This window comes from Toxotes jaculatrix, chromosome 1 (assembly GCF_017976425.1).
Source record: "Toxotes jaculatrix isolate fToxJac2 chromosome 1, fToxJac2.pri, whole genome shotgun sequence".
Taxonomy (NCBI): Eukaryota; Metazoa; Chordata; class Actinopteri; family Toxotidae; genus Toxotes; species Toxotes jaculatrix.
In genome coordinates, this window is record NC_054394.1 from 21,615,118 (window position 1) to 21,638,068 (window position 22,951).

A 22,951-nucleotide genomic window follows, 5' to 3' on the forward strand; every position below is an offset into this window, starting at 1 on the left:
TCAGTTCACTAAGGTCATAATGTTCAGTCTTTGTTCAGGCTGTTTCAGAGAGGTGTTGATGCAACTTTGCGATCATTTTGGAAGCTGACAGAAACAACTTTCTTTATAATGCAATACACTGGAACAACACCACAATCTACATCCTCCAAAATGACTACACATCTCCTCGCTTAATCAGTTTCAATAAAAACTGAGCATTATAATCCTCATGAAACAAGGATTTATTTCAGGGCTGTTGTATCAGATTGAATTAGTTTTAGATAGTTGTACCATGATTAAGTGGCAACTAAGTGTAATCATTTATAAATTAACAGAATTACTGTAAAAAAAACCAAACATATACAGTATATAGCAGAACAGATTGGTTGCAGGTTGGCTGGTAACAACCTCTGTCCAGTTGTCTTAACTCTACAGGAGTGTATTTTTATAGTTTGAGAACAAAGTTTGCTTATATTCCTTTAAATTTGACTTTTGGGTTAACAAAGTTCCTGCGGTGTGCTGTACTGCATCACAACCTTTTCTGGGTTGTTGCATTTTTTTTATTTGTCCTAAAATGGTTATGTTTGAGAGTTTTTGTGAATTCAAGCAACAGCAGCAACAACGCGGTTTCAAACCCGTTCAGTTAACCCAAAGTTCGGGAGACTCTGCTTTTAAGTCTCTGCTTGTCTGCTGAATGTACTTCTCACAACCTGTGTGTGTGAATTACAATGCATTAAAGCCACTTAATGCAGTATTATTTTTGTTGAATGCTAATTGTTAAATATGTGAATTGTGTTTTTGAAAACCATATTTTCTTGCTTTGGTTGAGCATTTGCTTTTTTGGATCAGTTTCTGCATGCATGTTTGATTCTTCAGTTCTTCTGCTGCCACTACTGAGAAAGTAGATGCACTAGAACGCCACAGTGACTATTTATGTAAAACACTACACTTCATGAGTGTAACAACAGCACAGTGACTTGAAAATAGTTGACTGAAAAATGATGCCAGTGGCCTCTGATTTCTGTTATGTGAGCAATTAGCATTTTGATGGCTAAGAAAATACAAAAATACAAAGTTGAAATTCCATCTAATACTTATTCACCATTGTGAGTTTTGATAGTTGAGATAGTGATGTGGCTTCATTTATACTAACATTCTGTTTGAAGGGTGCCCTGACAGAAACATGCAAAAGTTTGTATTAATAATAGGAAACTAAAAACTAGACAATTCCCCTGTGGGAAATCGCGGTGTGCTGTGCTGTCCCATTCATTGTCTGTACTGTTACTGTAACACAGAAACCAAAATATATTCATGACCTTTGTAAATGAAAGAACGATAAAAGAGAGGGTTGGAGAAGAAGAAGAGTGGGGGCTTAGGACAGATAGAAAAGGGTCTGATTCACAGAGGGGAGAGGAATGATAAAAAAATGGGCTAGTTACACAAATATGTAAAGTTAAACTAAAATAAATAACATGACAAGTATATGAAAAAGGTGCTAAAAGACAGAAAACTGACAATAAGAAAGCAATGTGTGCAACAGACAATGTAAAAGGAAACAAAATGGATTAAGAGAGTAACACCATCACTGGAAGTTCAGCCACAGATTAAAGCCTCAATTCACTCATAATCGAACTACAGCAGCAACAGGTCTTCCTCACTCTGTTCCTTCAAGCACTGGAACGAGGCCTTAAGTGTGTCCTCCCCTCTAGTGTCTTTGGCGTGTTTTAAAAACACAGTTAAAGGTTTCTCTACCATCTGTAAACATCTTTTCAGGCTTGCCTTCTGAAATGGCTGTCACTCTGTTCAGATTTGTTTATAAAGATTAGCAGTTCTACTTCAAGACAAAGCCTGTTATCCTTAAGACCTTCTCTTCAATTCAGCCCATGACAATGTCTGAATTCAAGTATGTCAATAGCATGTAGCTCAGTAGGAGCAAATTAATCATAATTGTTCAACCTGGTAAACCTGACAGATCTGTTAGGTTTTCACAGCGGTCACTGCGTTCATCATCACCACTAGATGGAAAAAGAAGCAAATATACCCAAACTGGGTGCATCTTTAAAGTCGTCTGAGCTATCTGAGTCGTCTCTCTGCCAGGCATCCTTCCCTTACCCTGTCCGCCACAATTTAAAAAAAAAAAAAAAAAAAAAAAAAAAAAAGAAAGAAAGAAAGAAAGAAGAAGAAGAAGAAGAAAGGTATTGATGGTTAATGATAAGGTTAATGAAAGGTTAATGATGGAAAACTTACCAACTTACTGACCAAACGATTTTACTCAATATCAAAAAATGTGACCACAAATATATCTCAGATAACAATACAGATTTTAAATGCATTCATAAAACATCATCCATGGCCTGAATAACTGCTTGAGAAAGCCAACATCACAGATTCAGCTGTTTTGGTTGCACTTTCCTGAGACCGTGTCCTCTTGAGACATCACAAGAGCTAGTAAAACTTCAGTTCCAACAACAGAGATAATAAACAGTCACAGTCTGTGCTTAATCAGCACTTGAGCTTCACTACGCAGAAAATCAGTCCATCCACTTCCTAGATGCAGCAGACTCACTTCTTGGTCATGTCCTGTAGTTTGAAGAGCAGCTTGTAGACTTGTGCGATGTGGGCTGCAACAGTCCTTCAGAGGTGAGGTCTGGAGATCTAGGCGGTGTCTAGGGCTTGGTGGATCAGGTCAAGCCACAACATTCCCCTCCCTGCCTTCCTTAAGGTTGGACATATGACTTGAACAGAGAAAAAAAAAATCATTAGCCGTTAGTAAAAAGCAAACCTTCCACATGACCTCAGATCTTACCTTTGGTTGCTGCTCTCACTTCCTCTGACTCTGGTGTCTGCTGCTTTCACAGACTGTGGTGGAACAGTCCAGTGCATTCATCCCTGAAGGGTGGAAAGTCTGCTGGGAGTCTCCAAACTCATCTATCCATCAGTCCATTAACTCTAAATTTCATCACATTCCAGTTCTGTATTGCCTGTGGAACTCCTCCTCAGCATGTTCTGCCGTGGTTTTGTGATCTTTCTAAACCCTTCCAGAGGCTCAGCAGTAATTACAAAGTCCAATGTCCTGACGTGCATGGAGTCAGTCTGAGAAGACACTATTGTCTCCTACTGCACTTTAAACTTTTTGCAGACTAATATCAACCGGTTGACAGCTCCAAGTGTTAGGCTCAGAGACAGAAAAGTCCAAATGTAAAGAAATAAAAAAAAAACAAAACAAAAAAAAACACAAAACACAAATGTTCAAGCACTACAGAGTACAAGCTTTTCTTCATCCAAGTGACAAAGTTAAATAAATTCACAATGACAAAGAAATTAAAAAAAAAAAAAGGACAACTATGAAAACAAAAAAAACCCCCATACACATAAATATGTAAAGTTCAACTAAAATAAATAAAATGACAAGTATATGAAAAGGTACTAAAGGACAGAAAACTGACATTTTGGGAGAAATGTGTGCAACAATGTAAAAATAAACAGCATGGATAAAGAGAGTAACACCATCACTGGAGGTTCAGCCACAGAATAAAGCCTCAGTTCACTCAGAATCGAACTACAGCAGTAACAGAATCGTAACAGAACTTATGGTCTGTCCAAACTTCAACATGTCTTCCTCACTGTGTTTCGTCAAACACTGGAACAATACCTTAAATATTGTTTATTAATTAAATTCTGCACAACGAGTAAAACGGAAAATCAACACTGATCAAACTGATAACGGTACTTTACCGTCCGAGCTTCGGGTTCAGGTTCACCTTCACCCAGGCCACTGCTGCACCAAGAAGGGAGTTGTAGCTTTCAGTAGTGAGGATCACTTCCATGTTCAAAAAGCTGCAGTTCCTCGGCTGTCGCTGGGGGATGGCTCCAGAAGTGAGCAATTCTCCATTGACCCCCATGTTAAAACAGCCAACTTTACAGCATAAGAAAACATATTTACAGCCTGGTACATTTTTTGTTTTTGCTCTCTATTGATAGTTTCAGTTTTTTATTATTATTATTATCATTATTTTGTATTGTTATCATTAATAATAATAATAAGGTTTTAGTAATGTTTTTAGCGTTTTAATATACTATATTAATATGAAATAATGATTGTTTCACAATAGGCTCATAAGAGGCTAGAATAAATCCCCCCCCCCCAACTCCACCAAACCCTGCAGCTCCATCTAAAACTTCTCTATCTGAAACAGTCATGTTTAAAACACAGCAGCAACATTATGATCTCTGTTGGATGCTGTGTGTCGCGGTCGCACGGGGTCGAGCTAGTCGGGTCGGACTCTGGGACTGTCGTGTGGTGAATGTAGCTGCCGCTTAGCTTGTTAGCCTAACTGATTAGCTGATTAGCCTTAAGCTAGCTCGGTTGCTCCGAGCTAAGTGGCCGGGTTCTCGGCCGGCTGACCCCGGCTGAACCGTAGAGTAACCGCCTCTTCGCCAAATATGGAAAGTACACTCCCACTAAAATCCAAGATGGCGCAGCTCAAATGCCCATGGTTTGGTCACAAAACCGACTCCCCGAAACCAATGGGTGACGTCACGGGTATTTCGCCCGTGTTTTATACAGTCTATAGTTTTCGTCATGTCGTTGGCGCGCTCGTTGGGGCTCATTTGAAATCATGGACTGAAATGTGTGTACTCACTTTTCGTAAAAAGTCCAGAAAGCCGTTTCCAAGCCGTCTATCCAAGGTGACCGGTGCGATGGAGATACGCGCATTGAGGCTGTATGCGCGTGCGTGTGCGCGTGCGTGAGCACAAAGTGGCGTCTGTGGCTCACAGGGTGGAAAGGCCCCGGGCGCCTCTGTAGCAGCATCTGAAGACGACATTCACAGGCTGATATACTTGGTCTGTTTCCCTCAGTGTGCTCACACTCTCTCCATACTCACTCAGAAACTCGGCCGAAGTCTGCGTTCCGCGCACACGCGCTCTCCTCTCCTCCAAACCGGCGCGGTAATGGCGGAGTCGGTGCAGAGCGTGGTGGTCACAGTGGTATCGTGGTTTAGCTTAACTACGAGCTGAAACCAGCTCCAACACACAGCTCAGCGTCCGGTTTTATCAGGTTACACTTTGACTCAAAGTCCCGGGTCTTCACCTGATGAACAACAGTATTTCACAGATTTCAATGAACTCACAACCAGCATCTCCGTGTCCACCTGTTTCTAGGGTTGTCGCGACTTACACTTGCCCTTTTTAAGTCCCACCCCTCTAACAACCAGGTGGGTTGTCATCTCTGATTGGCTAATGATTGGCCAGTAATAATTGAGCCAGACCATAATATCACAGACCATGTATTAAGAAACAAAACATAGAAACTAATAGGAGTGTGCCATACTGCAAAATCTGGTATGATCTGATACCAAGTAAATACAGGGCCAGTACTGCTGATACCCATACAATACCAATACTTTTTTTACTCAGGAAAGCAGCTTATCTACTTTTGTGTTGGGCGGAGCAACGCGTCATAATGACGTGAATACAATATGCAAACTTGAATGAAAATTGAAAATTAGAATTTTCATGATCATTGAATGATTTTGGGATTTTTCAATTTTCAATTAGTTGATCATGATTATGATCATAATAAAACAGGACAAAGATTTTAGGCAAATAAAAAATACTTTTTAAGTCAAAATTTAAATTTTACTTTTTCAGTTAAGATTTTTGTTCAGTTTTTAACAGAAGAGTGCAAATAACTAAACAAAAGCAAAAACTACTATTTGCTGTCATTCACGATCTTTGGCTAAGGTCCCCTTTTGGTTCCTGTCCCTGTGTTTAGAGCCACAGATTTATAGGTTTTTGTTCAGAAACAATAACATGTTTATATTTTTCCCTTTTATTGCACTTGCTGCAATTGCAATTGCTGACCACTAAATCTGCTACTGTTACTATTTTTATCTATTTTATATTTGACTTTTACTGCAGTTAGTATGACTACTGTTATCACTGCTAATCACAGTAATAATTTGTCTGATCCTATGAATGGATCCAATGTGCCTGCACCATGTCAGGACACTGGAATCCTCACATGACTTTGTTTTCTTGTATGCTGATGTTTTGCCTTTGGGAAATTTTTGGAGCACCTCACAGCTGGTCCGACGTGCTCATTATCGGCTGATTTGGGCCTGTTAAACTACTGCTATTTATTCAAAAACAAAACATGATATCGCCAAACAGATTTCACCGTCAAAACCAGGAGACTTTATATTTATATATATTTTTGCCCTAGTGTCAAAAATGTGGATAATATGGCAGTTTAAAAAAAGTATTTTCTGCTTTTCTCCAAAAATCCTCTTCTCGATTTACATTGGAGTCAATGGAGCAGATGAGTGCGACTCATGTCAGTAAAAGGCAAACTATTCAAAAACCGTAAATCCTACTGCTAAAGTAAACACATTGTGAGAAAGAAGACAAGTGTGGTTGGAGAATATCACTGTTGTAGAGTAAAATTTGTGGCTGTAGTTGTCGTGTGAAAAAAAAATTTCTACGACTTTTTTAAAAGCTTCTACACTCTAAGCTCCCACTCTAAGCTGGAACATTCCGCAATACACACCCATTGTAAACTCTGAATTTTTTCAAAATCACTCATGATCATTAAAGGATCGCTGTTCAAAAACTCCACAACTTAGGAAAAAAGTTGAATATAGTAAAGTATGCCAGAGCAGTTGATGTTTGATGGACTTTTTTGACACTTTTTTGACCTCGTCCCATTCATTCTCTATGGGAAATTTTTTGCAGTTTTTCACGAATTATGTCGTGAAACCTGAATACCCGGAGAAAAAAATACAAGCACACTGAGTCCCTCAACAGTGTGGGATGAGTTACGAACCGAAATTCTAGGTGTAAGAAAAATGAGAATAACAATAGTGTGCGGTGCTACACCCCGCACCACTAATTGATTAAACGTTCCTATCTATGCCAGCTGAGAGCTATGTGCACACACATCTGAAATGCAAAAGGTGTAAAAGAACTGGCCTTGACTGATGGTATTCACTGTATGATGTTATATACAGTATCTTCGCTGTCCTGTAAAAACCATGCATCTCCAAAGCAATAACTTTTCACAAGCAATGTAAACATCAATCAGATTGGGTTTTAAATGGTTTATTTTTCCTAGGAAGTAGGACAAAGGAACATTTAATCCTTCACTTCATCTGGTTTTCACCGGACAGCAATAAAACTCAACTATACCCATGTGCCGTACAGTTTAAAAATAATCTTACGATCGAGATGAACACAGTGCTGTTTTATAAATGAGGCCTCTTGCTGAGCTATTGTAGGTGACAAATAAAGTTTGTCCTTCACTGTTTTGCCCTTTTGTACAATAAAATGTCTGAATAAAAACCTGAGCTATTTTTGATCATGTCCAAATCACTTTATTTAAATTGTCACTATAAACTGATGCGAAACCTGTTAAGAATGTTTTAAATACAAAAAATACAGCTAAGTACGGCTCCATGCTGTGCATGACAGACCTTGTTGTAGTCAATAACAAAGCACACAGAAGTAAAAGGAAATAGAAGAGCATCTCACTTCTAAATTCACTCAAACAGTCTGACTTATCATGTACACTGTTTTATATCACAAACTGGAAACTATAGTGGAAAACCTTTCTTTTCTTTCTCATAAATACAATTCATAACATACTGTAGCATAAAGTTGTACACAGAGAAAGCTGCAGCTTGGTAGCTTCTGAAAAATATGATGGTCAGTTTATATTATCAAATAGCATAATGCACTTGCAGGATTTTGTGTTTTGCTGTACAAATGTTTAAGTGAAGATTGTTATAGTATCACTCACAAACAAATCCATCAATTTAAATGATGGACATAAATACAAAGGTGATTGTCTTTTCATACAATTACTTCAGTCACCAAATCAAGAGAAGTAGCAGTAGAACATGATATGTTACTTAAAAACATGAGAAAAGCCTGATTAATCAAACATACTGTATACTGAGGAAAACTACTGAGGCTATTTAAAAAGCCATACAGTTTTTCATTTTGCCCCACAAATACACTACTGGTCCTTTCCTTATAAGCATACACAATACTGTAGTTACCTGGGTGTAACTACACTCAGTCCAATGAAGTTGCAAGGAATATATTTGGATGAAGACCAGGAGATGGAGCCATAGAGTCAATTTAGTCCCTGCACAAACTCACCCAAGCCTAATATACACAAAGAGGTGTTTAACAACAAAGAAAACACAAACATGTTTAACTGTAGAGTTGATTCAATACATCAGTACAATATAAGATACCAAAAATTAAATAGACATCTCTTCCTTCATCTTTAAAAGTGAATATGATGTGATTTTTTTTTTTTAGATTAAGCCTCCTGTTTGCATGTGAAGTACACTGGCCAAACAGAAAAAACATAAAACGAACAGCAAGTCTGTTTTGCACTCTGTATATGGGCTTTATAACACCTGCGATGTGAAATGATAAAAATTTCAGAATACATGAAGTGTGATAATATACTGTAGATACATACAGACATTTAATTCAACCAAATACAGAGTAAAAGCTGTGACAATAATGCTAAATGTACCATATTTCCATCCCACTGTCTCTACCTTCACTTGACTCTTCGTTTTTTAAATTAATTTTCACTTAACTTAAATGTATCAATTAATTCCATTACCTATGATAGTCCTGTCATGTCTAATTATTAGGAAGGCATTAAGAAATACAGTGTTCAGGTTGAGGCACCCTGTGATCTCATTTCAAATGTTCTTTAAGAATCAAAGAATGAAGGAGTGTGTCAGTACCTGAGATACAGTGTATAGGCTAAGGGCATTGATCCTGACCAGGTCACCTACTTTTTTATAAAAATGAATCTCACTGGTGTACCACCAACAACTGAGTTACCTGAAGCCTTTGATATGTGCAAAAGTAACAAGATATCAATTAACCTTTCATCGCCTGATATAACCTACTCCTGACTCACAGTGTTTACCTAACACAGACCTCAAAATTAAAACGTTTGGAATGCTAGAGAGGATATTTTTTAGATAGCTTGCTTACACACAACCTGGGATAAAGTACATGGAGTGAAGTAATATGAATTTTTACTTTGGTCTGAATCAAACCCATTGTATGTTTTTATGTTGCAAAGAAGTAAATCTTTTTCACTCATTTCAGTTGTATTGACCTTTTGTTGTACTGCCCGCCTTTATTGCAGGTAAAAATGACCCTGTACTTTTACTGTATAACAGCAGGCAGCAAATGTCTCAATAGTGGCTAAAGGTCACATGTTAAAGGCATTTGCAGAGTTAGTCGAGTAATCTTAAGTGTAAAGTTAGTGTAATCTTAACAATCAAATAGCCATTGTCAGCCTGGTTCACAGGTGGAAGCAAAAGGCTGATGTCAGTATCTAGGAAAGATCAGTGAAGTCATAGTGCTTTTGTTGTACTGCAGGTTACTGTATGTTTTATGGTACAGTGGCTTCCTGGATCAACGATCACATTTATTACCACAGACTTTACAGACAGCGGCGTGACATAAACATACTGTACAAAAGCTGGCCCTCTTTTACTTCACTTCATTCACAGTGAAACACAACTTTGTAAAAAGTCAACACCTTTCGTCAGAACAGGAGTTGATGCACAGTTGGAGTGAAGTCAGCCTTTTCTGGCTCATCATGGAAGTCATCCTTCACACTGTTTTAGAAAGATATGTGGATGAAGTTTTACAGAGATCACCTTCACTTCCCGAGACTCTTTATGCGTAACTGCAGCCAGGATGCCTGATAAACAAAGCTCAGCACAGAGCTCATCGGTGGCTGTGAAATTATGTTTTATACAGTAGCCGAGCAGGCAGAAAGCACAGCTGAAGTGTTGTGATGAGAAGTCAAAAACGTGTGGTGAGCTTTAGATGGCTGTTCTGCCCAAGACTTAAATGAATAACTGTTCTGAAGGCAGAGTAGTGTCCATCTCTGTCAGCTGCCGGTAGTGTGGCTTTCCCTTAGTCTTTCTGATTGCCTGCTCATGCAAGTTCAGGTCGCGCCTCCATTTCTCCACGAGATGCCGTGCGTGCTCGAATGTACTCGCTGGTCTGAGGCGCCCCCTGACATCCATTGCCGAGGCGCCACCTCCGTACCGCCAGGAAGGTGTTTACTCCGTACACACCTGTCACCAGGAAGCCAAAGATCTGTATACAAGTGGAGACAGGAAGAAGAATAGCCTAAACACTGCATGGACACACAGTTTCTGAAATATCCTTGAAAATTCGATTTAGGCTTACAGAGTTAAATCAGAAACACATGAAAATTTGCACAGAGTAATAATATTACACTTCGCTTCGGTCACTTATACCAGGAACAGTTCGTCAGTCACCTCTACTCCTCCAGATATATGCAATAAAAGTCTCGTTCCTAAACCAGACCTTTGCTGAGGCGTTGGCTGACACTCTTTAAAAGCATCAGTATACACGCATGCATCCTTTATGATATATCTGGATAGGATGTAACTAAATGACTAAGGAGGAGCTTACAGATGTCTGCTTTTTTTTGCGTCAGTATAACTAAAAACAAAAAAACAGGCAGGTTGGTTTTGACTACTCACCACTGCTGCTATTTCAGCTCCAGTGTTGTGGTTGATGCAGGCCAGCACGAGAGACGACAAGAAGAAGAAGAAGGTGCTGGCAGCAGTGTTAACCAGGTCCTACAGGAAAACACAAATCATACAAGATAAGTTTTAGACTCCAGATGGGCATCAATACTATTTTTTCAGGGCTAAGATCCAAGTATTTCATGAGGTTAGCAGCTGAGGCAGTGTAACTTAAAAAATGTGAATTTTTCATTTATCGAGCTGTTGGCAGAAAAGCTAGTGTACATAAATGTGTGTCTCAATTCTGTTTATGCATAAATGCCAGAGTCTAAAATTGGTAAAATGGTGATTTAAATTGTGAATCTGATCAAAATATTATGAATTACGAATTTAACCAATCATTATGAGTATTCTGTGCTATGTATCATAAATAAAATCATGAATTTGGTTATAATAAACCCAAAATATCTCTTTATACAGTAGGTTACACATAACACTCTATGTGAAATATATTACAAAATGAATGATTTGTATAAGTGCAGTGGAGCTGTATCATTCTTTACTGATATGTTCATCTCTTTTAGAGTCCAAAAAACATTTGAGGCTTTTTGACTCTAATTAAACTTGTATTAGTCTTGGCAACAAGGCTGACTCCACATCCAGGTAGGACATCCTCAATGATGCTGTACCACGCTGAACAAACATTCTCTCTAACCAGCCAGACCGGACCACATCCTGATGCTTCACTGTGAGTTTAAAACCACAGGAGGGCAAAGAAGCCAACAGAACATACTTAAAAGACACCTAGCGCCTCATATTGCTCACAAACAGATACACCCACTCCACACACATACCACACTCCACGTCTCACCTTTTTACACACGAGAAAGAGAATCAAAGAGAAACCTCCCTTTGATGTTTCACTCTCCTTCTTTCAGGAGTTCCGACTGTTAGGAAAGGGTTAATAATGAAGCTCTGAGCAGGCCTGGGGCACAGCCCTCGTGATCAGATGCGTGATTGTAATCATGGCAGACATGGTCTCTCATATGACACACAAGGCTCATACAGTGGCCATGTCAGAAACACTGAGACAGACACGCACACAAACGCTCTACAGACGAAGCAGAAAACTCAGCGGGGCATAAAGGCTGTGATAATGTGTCACTGATCCTGCGGTTTAATCAGTAACACATTAATATGGAAACATAAGACCACATGCTGTCTGGCACGGTCAGTGTACACCAGTGTTATAATCCCAACCTCCAACTAAAATCATAACCCCATCCATCACACTCACACACACTCGACATACATCTCACGCACACTCTTCAAACATTGCTCACAATGCACACACACTCATCTACGTTGCCCAACTGGTTAAACAGGCAACACTGTATTTTCCAGCGTCAGTGTTCAGATCCCAGATTCTCTCTCTACCAGAGCCTCAGTCAGTTCAGTTGACCCTCAGCGTCTTTGCCTTACTCTCTCCCACATTCCACGTTTTAACCAGGCCAGCACTCTGTAAAACCTTAAATAACACAAGCACAGACTGGACCAAACCACTGGCTCTCTGGCTTATTATTGGCTCATATCATTGTTTCACAAGATTCTCTCTCTCTCTCTCTCTCTCTCTCTCTCTCTCTCTCTCTCTCTCTCTCTCTCTCTCTCTCTCTTTTTCTCTCTCTCTCACTCTCTGGTGAGTTTCAGAGCATTGGACAGAACTAGTACGCTTCCAAAACATATTAAATTAGTAGCATCTAGTTGAATCATCATCAGTCAAACTATGCATTGTTTGTTTGAAAGAACAAAGCTCTAAAGCTATTAATCGTTTTAAGATCCAAAACATTCTAAGCAAAATGATTTTCTAACAGGAGTGCAAAAGCAGTATACAATTTAACAATAACAACAAATTAGGAAAAAAAAGATAAGAAAAACAACAACAATGTTTGTGCCTCTGCTTGTGAATATGATTCTGTATGACAGACTAATGTAGTATTTTTGATAGGAGTTCCTTAGAGATAAGACAAGGATCAGGACTGGAATCACAGGGGTTCAAAAACATTAACCATTTTATTTTGGGTTTATATTTCTGGCTTGTGAACAAAAACGTGATGCTCAGTGGTGCTTGTTAGTAGTATACAAACACACAATGTTACTGTATGTGGTTCTATATTTCTGCTGTGCTACTAAGACAGAAGCTAGAAACACTCATAGGACTGCATCTATGGAAACCGTTGAGGATGCAGCAGAACGCTAGTAATGAAGTCTATGCTCTTGACAGCTGCAGCAAGTCACACACAGTGCCACAAAGCAACATGCAAGAATAAAAGCCTCTCTGGCTTTCACATTTATCCCTGATTCTTTTTGAAAGACAAACAAAGATAGTAGCAAAGTCTTTCATGTCTTCTGTCTTCTTGTGTGGCCAGTTTCAGCTGTCAAAACCAAGAAAGCTTTTATTGGTTTCCACTTGTACGTAAAGTAAATACAAGATGAGTAAAGTGGTTTCTGGTCTGAACCAATGATAGATTAATGACTATAGCTAATAATAGCAACAATGCTCTGATGTGTGTGCAAATTTAGCAAAGAAATGTAGTCTTTACCAGCACAACAACACAGGGTCAAACAAGGAAGCGAAGATGGATTAAGACACACATACATACTGTACATGTAGACAACATACTGGAATTTGGAGTTCACAGGATAAATTCTGTTGCAGCCCAGTAATAATATTTGTTGACCCCGACAGACACAATTCGCCACAATTGTCACACTTCCAAACAGTAGGTAAGCAATCCAGGTGACTGTTATCTGTATAGTACAAACGACAACTGCTGTCATGACTTTCTATGATGCTGCTTCCCTCTGAAGTACCCAATTTATTCACACATCAACTGTGATGAGATACTGTCTGTTCCCAGAACAAAACAACCAGACTATATTGGGAACACTGGGAGGGTATTCAAACTGTTGTTTTCCTTTTACAATAGAGCATAACAACATTCATATCCTCCCTCCTCTTCAAGCTGTGATTTTTTTCTGTGTGTGTGTGTCTGTCTTTAGGGTTGCCCCATTTCTTCCCCAGAACCATGGCAGACAGTTATTTGGCTGTGAGAATTAGGACAACAATGCACCGAGTGGTCTGCCCTCATCTGTCTCTCTGGCCGAATGGTTGTGCAAAACAAGCTCATTCATGCAAACTAAACCCTGAAATTCATCTTAATTCCTAAAAGTCACAGTGTGGATTTACAACAAAGTCCCAGTACTGCATTCATTTTGCAGTGGAAGTGGAGGGAGTGGGGTCAGGACCTGTGTTTCCCTTTCTGAGCTGCCAAAATCATCATGGAGGATGAATTAGAGGAAATGTGATCATATAGCACATTACTGTGCAATCAAAACCCTCCTTCTGAGACACTCAACCGCATTATAAAACAGCTCACTCCATATAGGAGTAATGTCAGTGTGGGCCTACAGTTTGGAGTTGGGAAACTGAGGACAGCAAAAGGGTTAACAGTTGGTTCACACTTGGAAATGCTTACTCATGGCAAAATTCCCTGGGGCCCAATTTGACTGGAGCGGCTTTGAACCTGATAGACATAAACAGCGTGGGGTAGAGCCTACACTGTGGAGTGCAATCAAGCATTGTGGGCTTGTTAGTTACTACAGTTTAGAGTGAGGGCAGAGACTGTGAAAACTGGAAGGCAACACCTACTGTAAGTCTACACTACTAACCAAATGTGAACAGCAGAGGGTTTTTTTGCACTGTAAACAGAATTTGTTGTCCTCCAAGTATGTTGTTGTTTTTCACAGTGTTTGAAATATCTAACAGCACAATTTCCAGCAATACCAATGAGCCAAACCACAGCCAACTAGAGTCTACCTTCTCTGAAAAACACACAAAGACACACAAAATACATGTTAATTACACATTTCTATAAGTATTAATCACCTGACTGGAAAAATAATGAACTTGTCAGAGCTGACATGAAAAAGGCCAGTGTGCCTCAGGAGAAAAGGAGCAGAACGTCTCAGAAAAGAATGACCAGGAGGATTTTAGATCATATGGACCATACCGGTCACAGGTATCTGGTAAAAGTTCCTAGATCAGCACTCTTAAATTGGACCTGGCCTCTCCAAGACTATAAAAGGCTTTCATTTGGTGTCACTCTGCCAAAAGTAGAAGCCAAAGGCACACCCTCTCTTCATGTTTGAGGCAGAATACTGTACCAAGGATACCATAAAGCAATCTGATAGCTATGGTTGGATTTGGACATCTGGCTTAACATCCACTGCTTTACTACGATATGTACTGTAAGCTGTGTGGCCCCTGGAAATACACTTAAAGACGTTTTTTTTTTTTCCACTCCTCTCTGTAAAAGATACTTGGCTGCAGCTCAGAACACACCAGTGTGCGTATGTAGGCAAATACTGAAAGGCAACCAGTATCTGCTGGAGAACGCCCACCAGCTCATTTGCTTACAGCTGACAACGCATATCCTGGTGGTAATGCTGAAGCTGTGTTCTCTCAGTTCCACACTCAGTGTATTCTAAGGATTTTGCCGTTACTTCGTATAACAATGCTGATACTAAATACTCCCATAATATGATATACTTCAAGCAGAGGTCTGTTACTGCATCTATAATTTATGACAGAAATACTATGAAAAGTATAATAATTATGATTATGATGATGATTAAGGGAGAAAATAAGGGCAAAAGTCACAAGCACAAGTAGCATGACGACACATTCTGTCTTTTAACCCTTAAACTTTTCATTGACCTTTTCTTTTACAGTTTAAATAAGAAAAACATAACATCAATTTAACCCCTAAATACAGAGCAACAAGACTGAGAGTCTACAGCCAAGCAAGCTGTAAGACAATGCACAGCAGTCCTTTGAGCTAAACGCTAACCTGAGAACAATAATTAGCCTTTGTCTGTCTTATACAGTCTGTCTCACTGTATACACACCGTGTCTCACTGTACATACCGTGAGGCTCCAGTTGACATGGGGCACCTTGGTGTGCAGGTTGAGACTGAAGATCAGGAGGAGGACTCCTGTCACCACGAAGGCACTGCAGCTGACAAACTCAAAGAAGTAGACTCCTCCACAGGGAGAACACATCATGATAGTTTCTATACAGATGAATCCAATGAGTGACAGGACCTAAAGCGACAGGGAAAATGACAGGAGAGACAAGAGTTAAGAGGGTGAAGGTGACGGGCATACTGATTCAACATGATTCAACAGCTGATTAGCAAAGCATTTTTAGTATCAGATACAACAAATGCAAAATATATACTATCTACTGTTGTAAAGCATAAAGGGTACTGTGGGTCAAGCCATTTCTGTAACTTCATGTGAGTGTTTGTTAATGTTGAAATTCCAAGCTTTCCAGATGATGAAGCGATTGTCCCATGAATAGACCAGAGGCCATAAGCCCATCTCATGAGTCCCACTCCTGGCGGTCTGTGATGATGCCTGACTCCAGCCAACATCCATCAACAAACCACAGTATGGGAAGAATTCTGCTATTTAGGTGTTCTTCTGCCATTTAGACCCCGACGAAACCACACACAGATTACCAATTGGCCCAGAGCTCTCCAAAACCCGGAGACATAACAGAACCATAAGAATGCCACTGCGACATATTACCGACCCAAGGCAGTTGAATTCAGAACCAGTTTAGACCAGATCTGCTTGGTCTACCAGTGCTGGAATCGTTTAACATTTTGTATCAAATGTTGATATAATGTATTGTATAATAGTGGGTTTGAGTTGAGGGATGAATGAAGGTTTAAGTGTCACAAGAAGTCCACGGTAACATTTAGAGCTTTTCCAAATGGCAAAACAACTTACAGCCAAATTTACCAAGCTTTTTACTCTTCATATCAAACTCATTATGAATCTGTGCCTGGATGAGCAGTTTCATTATCAACTAAGCTGTGCCTTTTGTCTTTCTGTGTCTCTCTCTTCTCTATACACATGATTGATTGCATGGGATTTCCAAATGTTCAGCAGATGAAATTTTACACAGCTTAAAAGTATGCAATGTGGCTCATTTGCCAAAAGTTTCTAGAAGTTGCATGAAATCTCTGTTAGTGTATATTTCATGGCATGGAAAAGGGAAGAGCAACTGAAAATGATTTGAATAGTCAAATATCACAAAAGAGGAGCGGAAACCTGACAACTGAGAAAAATCAAGTCCATGGACTAAAACTATGCTCTGTGTTATTATACACATTATTCCATAAATTCCAAGGATTATCCCTTTCATATGTGCCATAATACTGCATGAAGATGATACGGAGATGGGGTAAGAGCTGTCACCTAATGTGTGTGTGTGTGTGATCTAAACAGTACACATTTATAGAAGATCAAAGAAGGACAATGATTTGCAAAATCTGTGGCTTGTGTCTCACTGGTCAGAAATCTCAAAGTCCATCTTTGAACAATGAAAAACTAAAACTTGATTTACAGGTGATGGTTATTGTTGCTAATTCATATGTTGCCTGTTTTCTGGTATGAAGTATTTTTAGAATGACCTGTTTTGCAAGTAGCTGAATTTCACCAACTGTGCAGCAAAGCTTTTTCTGGATAAAACATCTGTTACCTTTCTTTTGCAGAAATGTTGTTAAGTCTCCCTAAATTGGTATAATCTAAAACCCTGAACCCTGCTTATTACAGAGCTGATCTGATTCCAAAGTGTCCATGTAAAAAAGCTTCTAAGTTAAGACATTTAAAACTGTATCACTGGGATTGTTTGTGAAACCCAGTATGGAATTTCAACTCATCTGAATCCAAATTGAATCCAGCCCAGCTAGTTGCATCTCATTGCTTGACGCTGCTGAAAACAAATGCATTTGAGAGCAAATCCAAACAGTCTCATTTGCAAAAGACCCTTCCTCCTCTCCCCTATCCCTCAGCAGCTCAATAGCTAACCCTGTTTGTCCAGTTTAATGAGAAGGGTGTCCTGTCTCTGACAAGTAAAGTATTGTTGTGTGATGACTGGCAAATGGTGAACTGTCAGAGAAGATTTCCCCTGGTTGTGACAGACTCTTTGTCCAGTCTGTCACATTCCAAATCTCTGGCTGAGCAGTCACCTCACAGGAAACTAAAAGTCCAGAGATAGTAATGTATTGACACAACAAACACATTAACATTACCTGTGGCACACTAAAGCAAAGACTAAACAAATCCACTTGGCTGACCATCATTAAGGCAAAAGTTTCATTTTGTGCAGCTGTTGCAGCCTTATTAGAGCATGTAGTTGGACATCAGTCCATCTGTGACTGTAACACACCCAAAACGGTTACACCCTAACAGGAGTGGAGGGCTGCTCGGGCTGACAGATGATGTCATGTCTTTTGAAGAAAGCATATTGCTTTCCCCAAGACCCTGTGCAGCAGGTGTCAGGCAGCCACAGGGGAGGAGGTGGGAAGGAGTGGGGGGAGGCAGTAGGGCCACAAAGCACCATACTGGATGATCTTGTAAGTAATGATTTTACATCAACCTTCACCCCCACACAACCTGCTCATCATGTGTGCACAAGCATATGATCATGCACATCAACTCTCTTTGTCTTTTCCCTCCCACGTGCATGCAGATCTTTGGGATTATGCACATAATAGTCAGTGTCTATTAGTTGCCTTTAAAGGCCTCTTGGACTCAGATCCCCTTCTTAAACACCATCTGTTGTGGACAGAAAATTAATGGAGGAGAAAACAGGCCTCGCTGGAGAGACTATGCAACATTATATACAGCACTTCTAGTGGTATGGAAATGCGTGTGCAAAAAAATTACCAAAAATGTTGAATATGCTTCGCTAGCAGCCCACAGTCATTTATGTGATGGAAGATGTAGCAGCCTGAATGCAGGTTATATTTCACCCCAGAGGACATGGCAACAGCATGCATGTTTCCACACATGTATGCACAATGCTGTTGTTGTCTTTATGCCTCCCTACAAGCTCTGTATAAGTAATGTTTCAACCAGAAAAGAGTAGAGCATATGGTGTCTCTCTTAGAGCAGGAAGTGCTTGCTGACATTTGGGAGCATCTGGTAACATCATTACCCAACATTCACAGAAAATAAAGCACCATACCATAATATTTAATTACAACTTGTTAGAATAGTTCTGAAAAAAAAGAGAACCATGGTTTCACATATCATCAATAAGCGCATTGTTCTTCACCATGGGGGTATAAGGCTTGCTGGGAAACAAGTGTATGATTGGTGTACTGTCAGGCCCCACAAGGTATCAAATTCCTGTCAGTGTAGAGGGGCATGAGGCGAATATCAGTTGGACTTTGTTGACCCTGTCACAGCAAGACAAACCTGCTGTCAGAGTGGACACACCTTGCTCAGGTTACATCCTACGGGGGGTTGTGTCTGATCAGTACATAGTCAACAACAATCTGTGTATCCATACACCCGAGGAATGACAAGTTGACTGGCTCTTTAAAAACCTGTGCAAATGCATTTTAGTGCTCTGGTGTGAAACAACTACACAGTGCATAGCACCCTGGTCTCCACAGAGGAAAACAAAGCCTTTCTCGGTAAACAGGGATCAATGCAAATGTCAGAGTGGTTTGTAATAACTACCTTAGTGCAAACAAGGCTTAGGTGTGTAGGTAATACTGTAAACATTTCTTTGGCAGAGTCATAAGGAAGCATGGACAAAGGCGAGAGGGGGTAGGTGAGGCATTAAAGCCCTTTAACTTTTAAGAAATGGCAACACTGACGTCATCAAAGAAAAAAAACACACACAAGCTTTACATTCAGCTTGTGTTTCACACAACAGGTCTCCTTTTTCAGCCATGGGTGCAAAAAGGTGTTTGGATCTTCTGGATCTTTAAAGAAGCATGTGGTACAATGCAGCATGTAGTGTACTGTACCAGTCCATTCTGCATTGATGCTAACTCCATACAACCGATTTCTGAAAAAAAGATGATCTATTAACAACACATGACAACTGCCCTTTCAGCCACAGGACAACTTTCCGTTAACACAGTGATACAAATAAATGGCACAGCACCTCCTTGGCACAGGAGTAGTACATTAGGTACATGTACAGTGCATGACATGCAGTCAGTTTTGCATTGTCATAAATCAGTTCTAAGTTAAATGATTAGAGGACAAAGCAGTAAAAATGCAAGCCAGTGAAGCTATTGAAGTCTGGCAGAAAGCCTTGAAGGCTTCCTCTAAGATACCGAATATAAACTTGAATGACTTTCATTAGTCCTGTCCTTGTCGGTGAGACAGATATGACTGGCTCAAACTGGAAAGTCACTATCGGCACTGAACAAAGCATTGAAGTAAATAGAAAGCGTAAATAGAAGATTAGTAATAGGAGCTAAGATAATGCATATAAATTTGTATTTACCTATGCTGTACAATAGCTGGTATATTTTACTGCATAACTGATAAAATATTCAGGAACTTGCAGGTGAGGAAATGGGTTTGCACTTGTTTTGTTCATCGTTACACAAAGTATACCTGCAATATTTGCATGGCTTTTCTGTCTTTGTTACAATGCACTGTTTTTTGCAGGACTTATATTCTATTTGCATCAGTGCTAAATAATTTGCAAGACTGTGTGCTATTTTCTGCACCTGTGGGCATTGGTAGTAAATGTTCTGAATCCATTCAGGTATTTAACATGAGCAACTATGGCGTAGCAGGAGAGACATCCCTACTATTCAGATATTTAAATCACCATCTATATATATGGGGAGTCACATTACCATGAAGCTAGGCCCCAGCATGATTGCACACATGACTAATAATATGGTTTGTCTGGTATGAAAATCGGCAGCTAAAGGAATGAATGTTAAAGAAATACAGTGAACACTGAACAGCCAAGTCAACGGCTATATTCCAGCATTTGCTGTGAAACCAGTGAAGACTATGAATGTGAATCTTCTTAGTAACTGCATGCTCCAAACTTCTCCCACGCTGATGACAAATGGCTTCCTATCCTAACTTCCCACGTACACAGAGGTAAACATCACAGGTGTGTGCAACAGCACAGGCTGACTGCGCTCTTCCCTCAGACCACTGGGACCCTCAGCCACCCACAAAATGAAAATACTTTTCAAACTCTACTTTTTCTAGAGTTCAAGTTTTAAAATGAAGCAGAGACTCCCAACCTGCGTTATCTTCCAGAAGTTTGGACTTGTAGTTTGCTTGTGCTATCCACAAACGTTGTTAGAGGTAATTGCTAGTTTCCTCAGCTCCATGGTTTTTCCTGTTGTGGACACACTACTTCATGTGTATGAGTGTGCAGGGCCTGTGTCTGAGTTTTTTGGCACAAGAAGAAGAAAAATGGCTGTGGCTTGATAGATATTTCCCCCTCTGGTGAATTGTCTGAGTTTTGGGAGCCCTCATTTTGCTTTGTTGTTGTCACTTCTTCCAGTTCAGACATCTGGATTAGGTGTACTGGTTTAAAATAACAGTGACCACAACATCCTGACAAGAAAATGGCGATAATAATTGCGATAATAATATTTTTTTTGTCTAAGAGCAATTCAGGATCTAATCAAATATACAGGTATCACTAGGTCCATTGTTGAGGGGACCCACAGCTGCTAATAGACAGAAATTCTCAAAAAGATCACTATAAAGGACACTGTTGGGGACAACATTAAAATTTACCAAAGGACTGGAGCCACTGTGCATCCTTCAAAAATAAAAGTCTATTTAGAATAAACTGACAATTTGTGCAAATCATGGCTGAACTGAGAACTGTGGTCAGTAGCAACCTAGCCCACGTACCTTTATATATCAGGTATGTAGGCATGAAACCTGACTAACCAATTAAAGATGTACTAACCTATTAAAGATGTAAAACAAGGTATATCAGGACCTGTATGGCCATATCTGTTTGAATAAACAATCTTTGGGTTTACCACTTCATGGACAGAAGTAATAAGCAAGGTATTAATGCGCAGAATATAGTATAGTGCTTTCAAAAATGTAAAGTTAGGGCTTATAATAAGAATAGTACTTGTAACAGTTATTTTGTGCGTGTCAGCTGCTTGGTGGATGTTATCTACCAATGGTGCGTCATAGTTTGCTTGACTCACTTTTATGATGCTGTTAATCTCTGAACATTGCATTAATTTATGATCACGCTCCAACTTACCACTTCAACCATCTTTAATATTCCAAAGTATGACTTGAGGTACTCCATGTCGCACCTTATCCCCCCCAAAACGTTCCTTGAATGGACGGGCTCGGTGGTCGGCTGGTAAGGACTGCTGGCTCCGGAGATCATGGAAGTGTTGGAGGCCTCGCCGTCAAAGCCCTCCGTCTCTTCGGTGGTCCTCATGATGATTTCGGGAGAAGCTGGACTCTCGACTTGCAACACGTTACGGCATACAGCCTAAAACACAGCCCGACAAACCTCCTGGGTCTACCTCACGGCGCAGGTTATGTGACAGAAAGCACACTTTGTTCCATGCAGGCTTGAAGTGGATGGAGAAAACAAACCAGACAGTCCACTTTTCATAGCCAACCCCACGGGGAAACAGCCGCGGCGGGATACTCTTTGACGTTAAGCGCAGGAAAATCCGGCTGGTATCCGTTAAACGTAACCCTGCGGTGTTTCCCCCAGGTCACAACGTTGCGTCTCTCTCAAATAGCCGCACTTACAACTATGTTAGGCGGGTCACTTGTTCGAGTCCCAGTGTCACTTTGCCATGGACGGTTCTGGTTAGTTCAGCGGCACCGATAAGAAAACAAAAATGCCTACCGGGCTGCGTGACTCGTCTCCGCAACCGAAAAACATCCACCCATTGTGGCCCAGAAGCGCTGGGAAAGTACGTGTCTGTTCTCTATTGTAAACTTAATTGTGCTAGTCTCTAGAGCAACCTACAGTGAGGCTGCCTATGCTCGCTATGGATGCGAGGCGAGCTTGTCTCCGCCCCTCTGAAAACTGCACATTCTTGTGTAGGCTCTGCGCCCGTTTTAAGTGTTCCCAAACAGCCTGCAAAAAACGAATAGAGCCGGAACCACGCCGACAGGACCGACCTCTGCTGCATTTCATCCCCCTGGCTCTTCTTTCTATTCGACAGCTCCTTTCTCATCGTCGATGTGTTTCTGCAGAAAACAAGTTACGTTCAACCAGGCCTGATGAAATCATTTCTTTTATTCTCCAGAGGAATACAATGCAATGTGGCTGCTGATATTTTTTATGGTGTTTTTTTTTCTGTACTTCTTCCGGGGGCAGCAAACCACTAATATGGTCTTAATGGTTTTTGCTGTTTTGAGAGTAAATGTGAAAATAAAAGAGAAAATAAATGATGGCTTTACTATGAGTATTACTATGTTCCCACCAAATTCTTATAACAGAAGACTGTACAGCATAGATACGGGAAATGGTCTATGAAGCATTTAATAGTTATATTGGTATGATGGTTTA

The 22,951-nt window shown here is 40.1% G+C and overlaps 1 protein-coding gene across 1 annotated transcript; it reads right to left on the bottom strand.

The window, feature by feature from the left end:
* Positions 1–7,076: 7,076 nt before the first annotated feature.
* cmtm4 (CKLF-like MARVEL transmembrane domain containing 4) lies at positions 7,077–22,438 on the bottom strand. The gene is made up of 4 exons (XM_041043089.1): positions 21,674–22,438; positions 15,517–15,693; positions 10,545–10,643; positions 7,077–10,131 (listed from the first exon to the last, which is right to left on the bottom strand). The coding sequence occupies exons 1-4, from the start codon at positions 21,857–21,859 to the stop codon at positions 9,967–9,969; spliced, it is 627 nt and encodes a 208-aa protein (XP_040899023.1). The 5' UTR covers positions 21,860–22,438; the 3' UTR covers positions 7,077–9,966.
* Between the last annotated feature and the right edge of the window lie 513 nt (positions 22,439–22,951).

What these genes read in the sequence shown, in the direction of transcription:
- cmtm4 (XM_041043089.1), bottom strand. Translation starts at nt 21,859, where the DNA reads ATGAGGACCACCGAAGAGACGGAGGGCTTTGACGGCGAGGCCTCCAAC. An exon ending in ATGTCAACTGGAGCCTCACG is followed by an intron (nt 10,644 to 15,516) that starts GTATGTACAGTG and finishes GTTTTCCTGTAG; the next exon opens with GACCTGGTTAACACTGCTGC. An exon ending in GAGCTGAAATAGCAGCAGTG is followed by an intron (nt 10,132 to 10,544) that starts GTGAGTAGTCAA and finishes ACTTGTATACAG; the next exon opens with ATCTTTGGCTTCCTGGTGAC.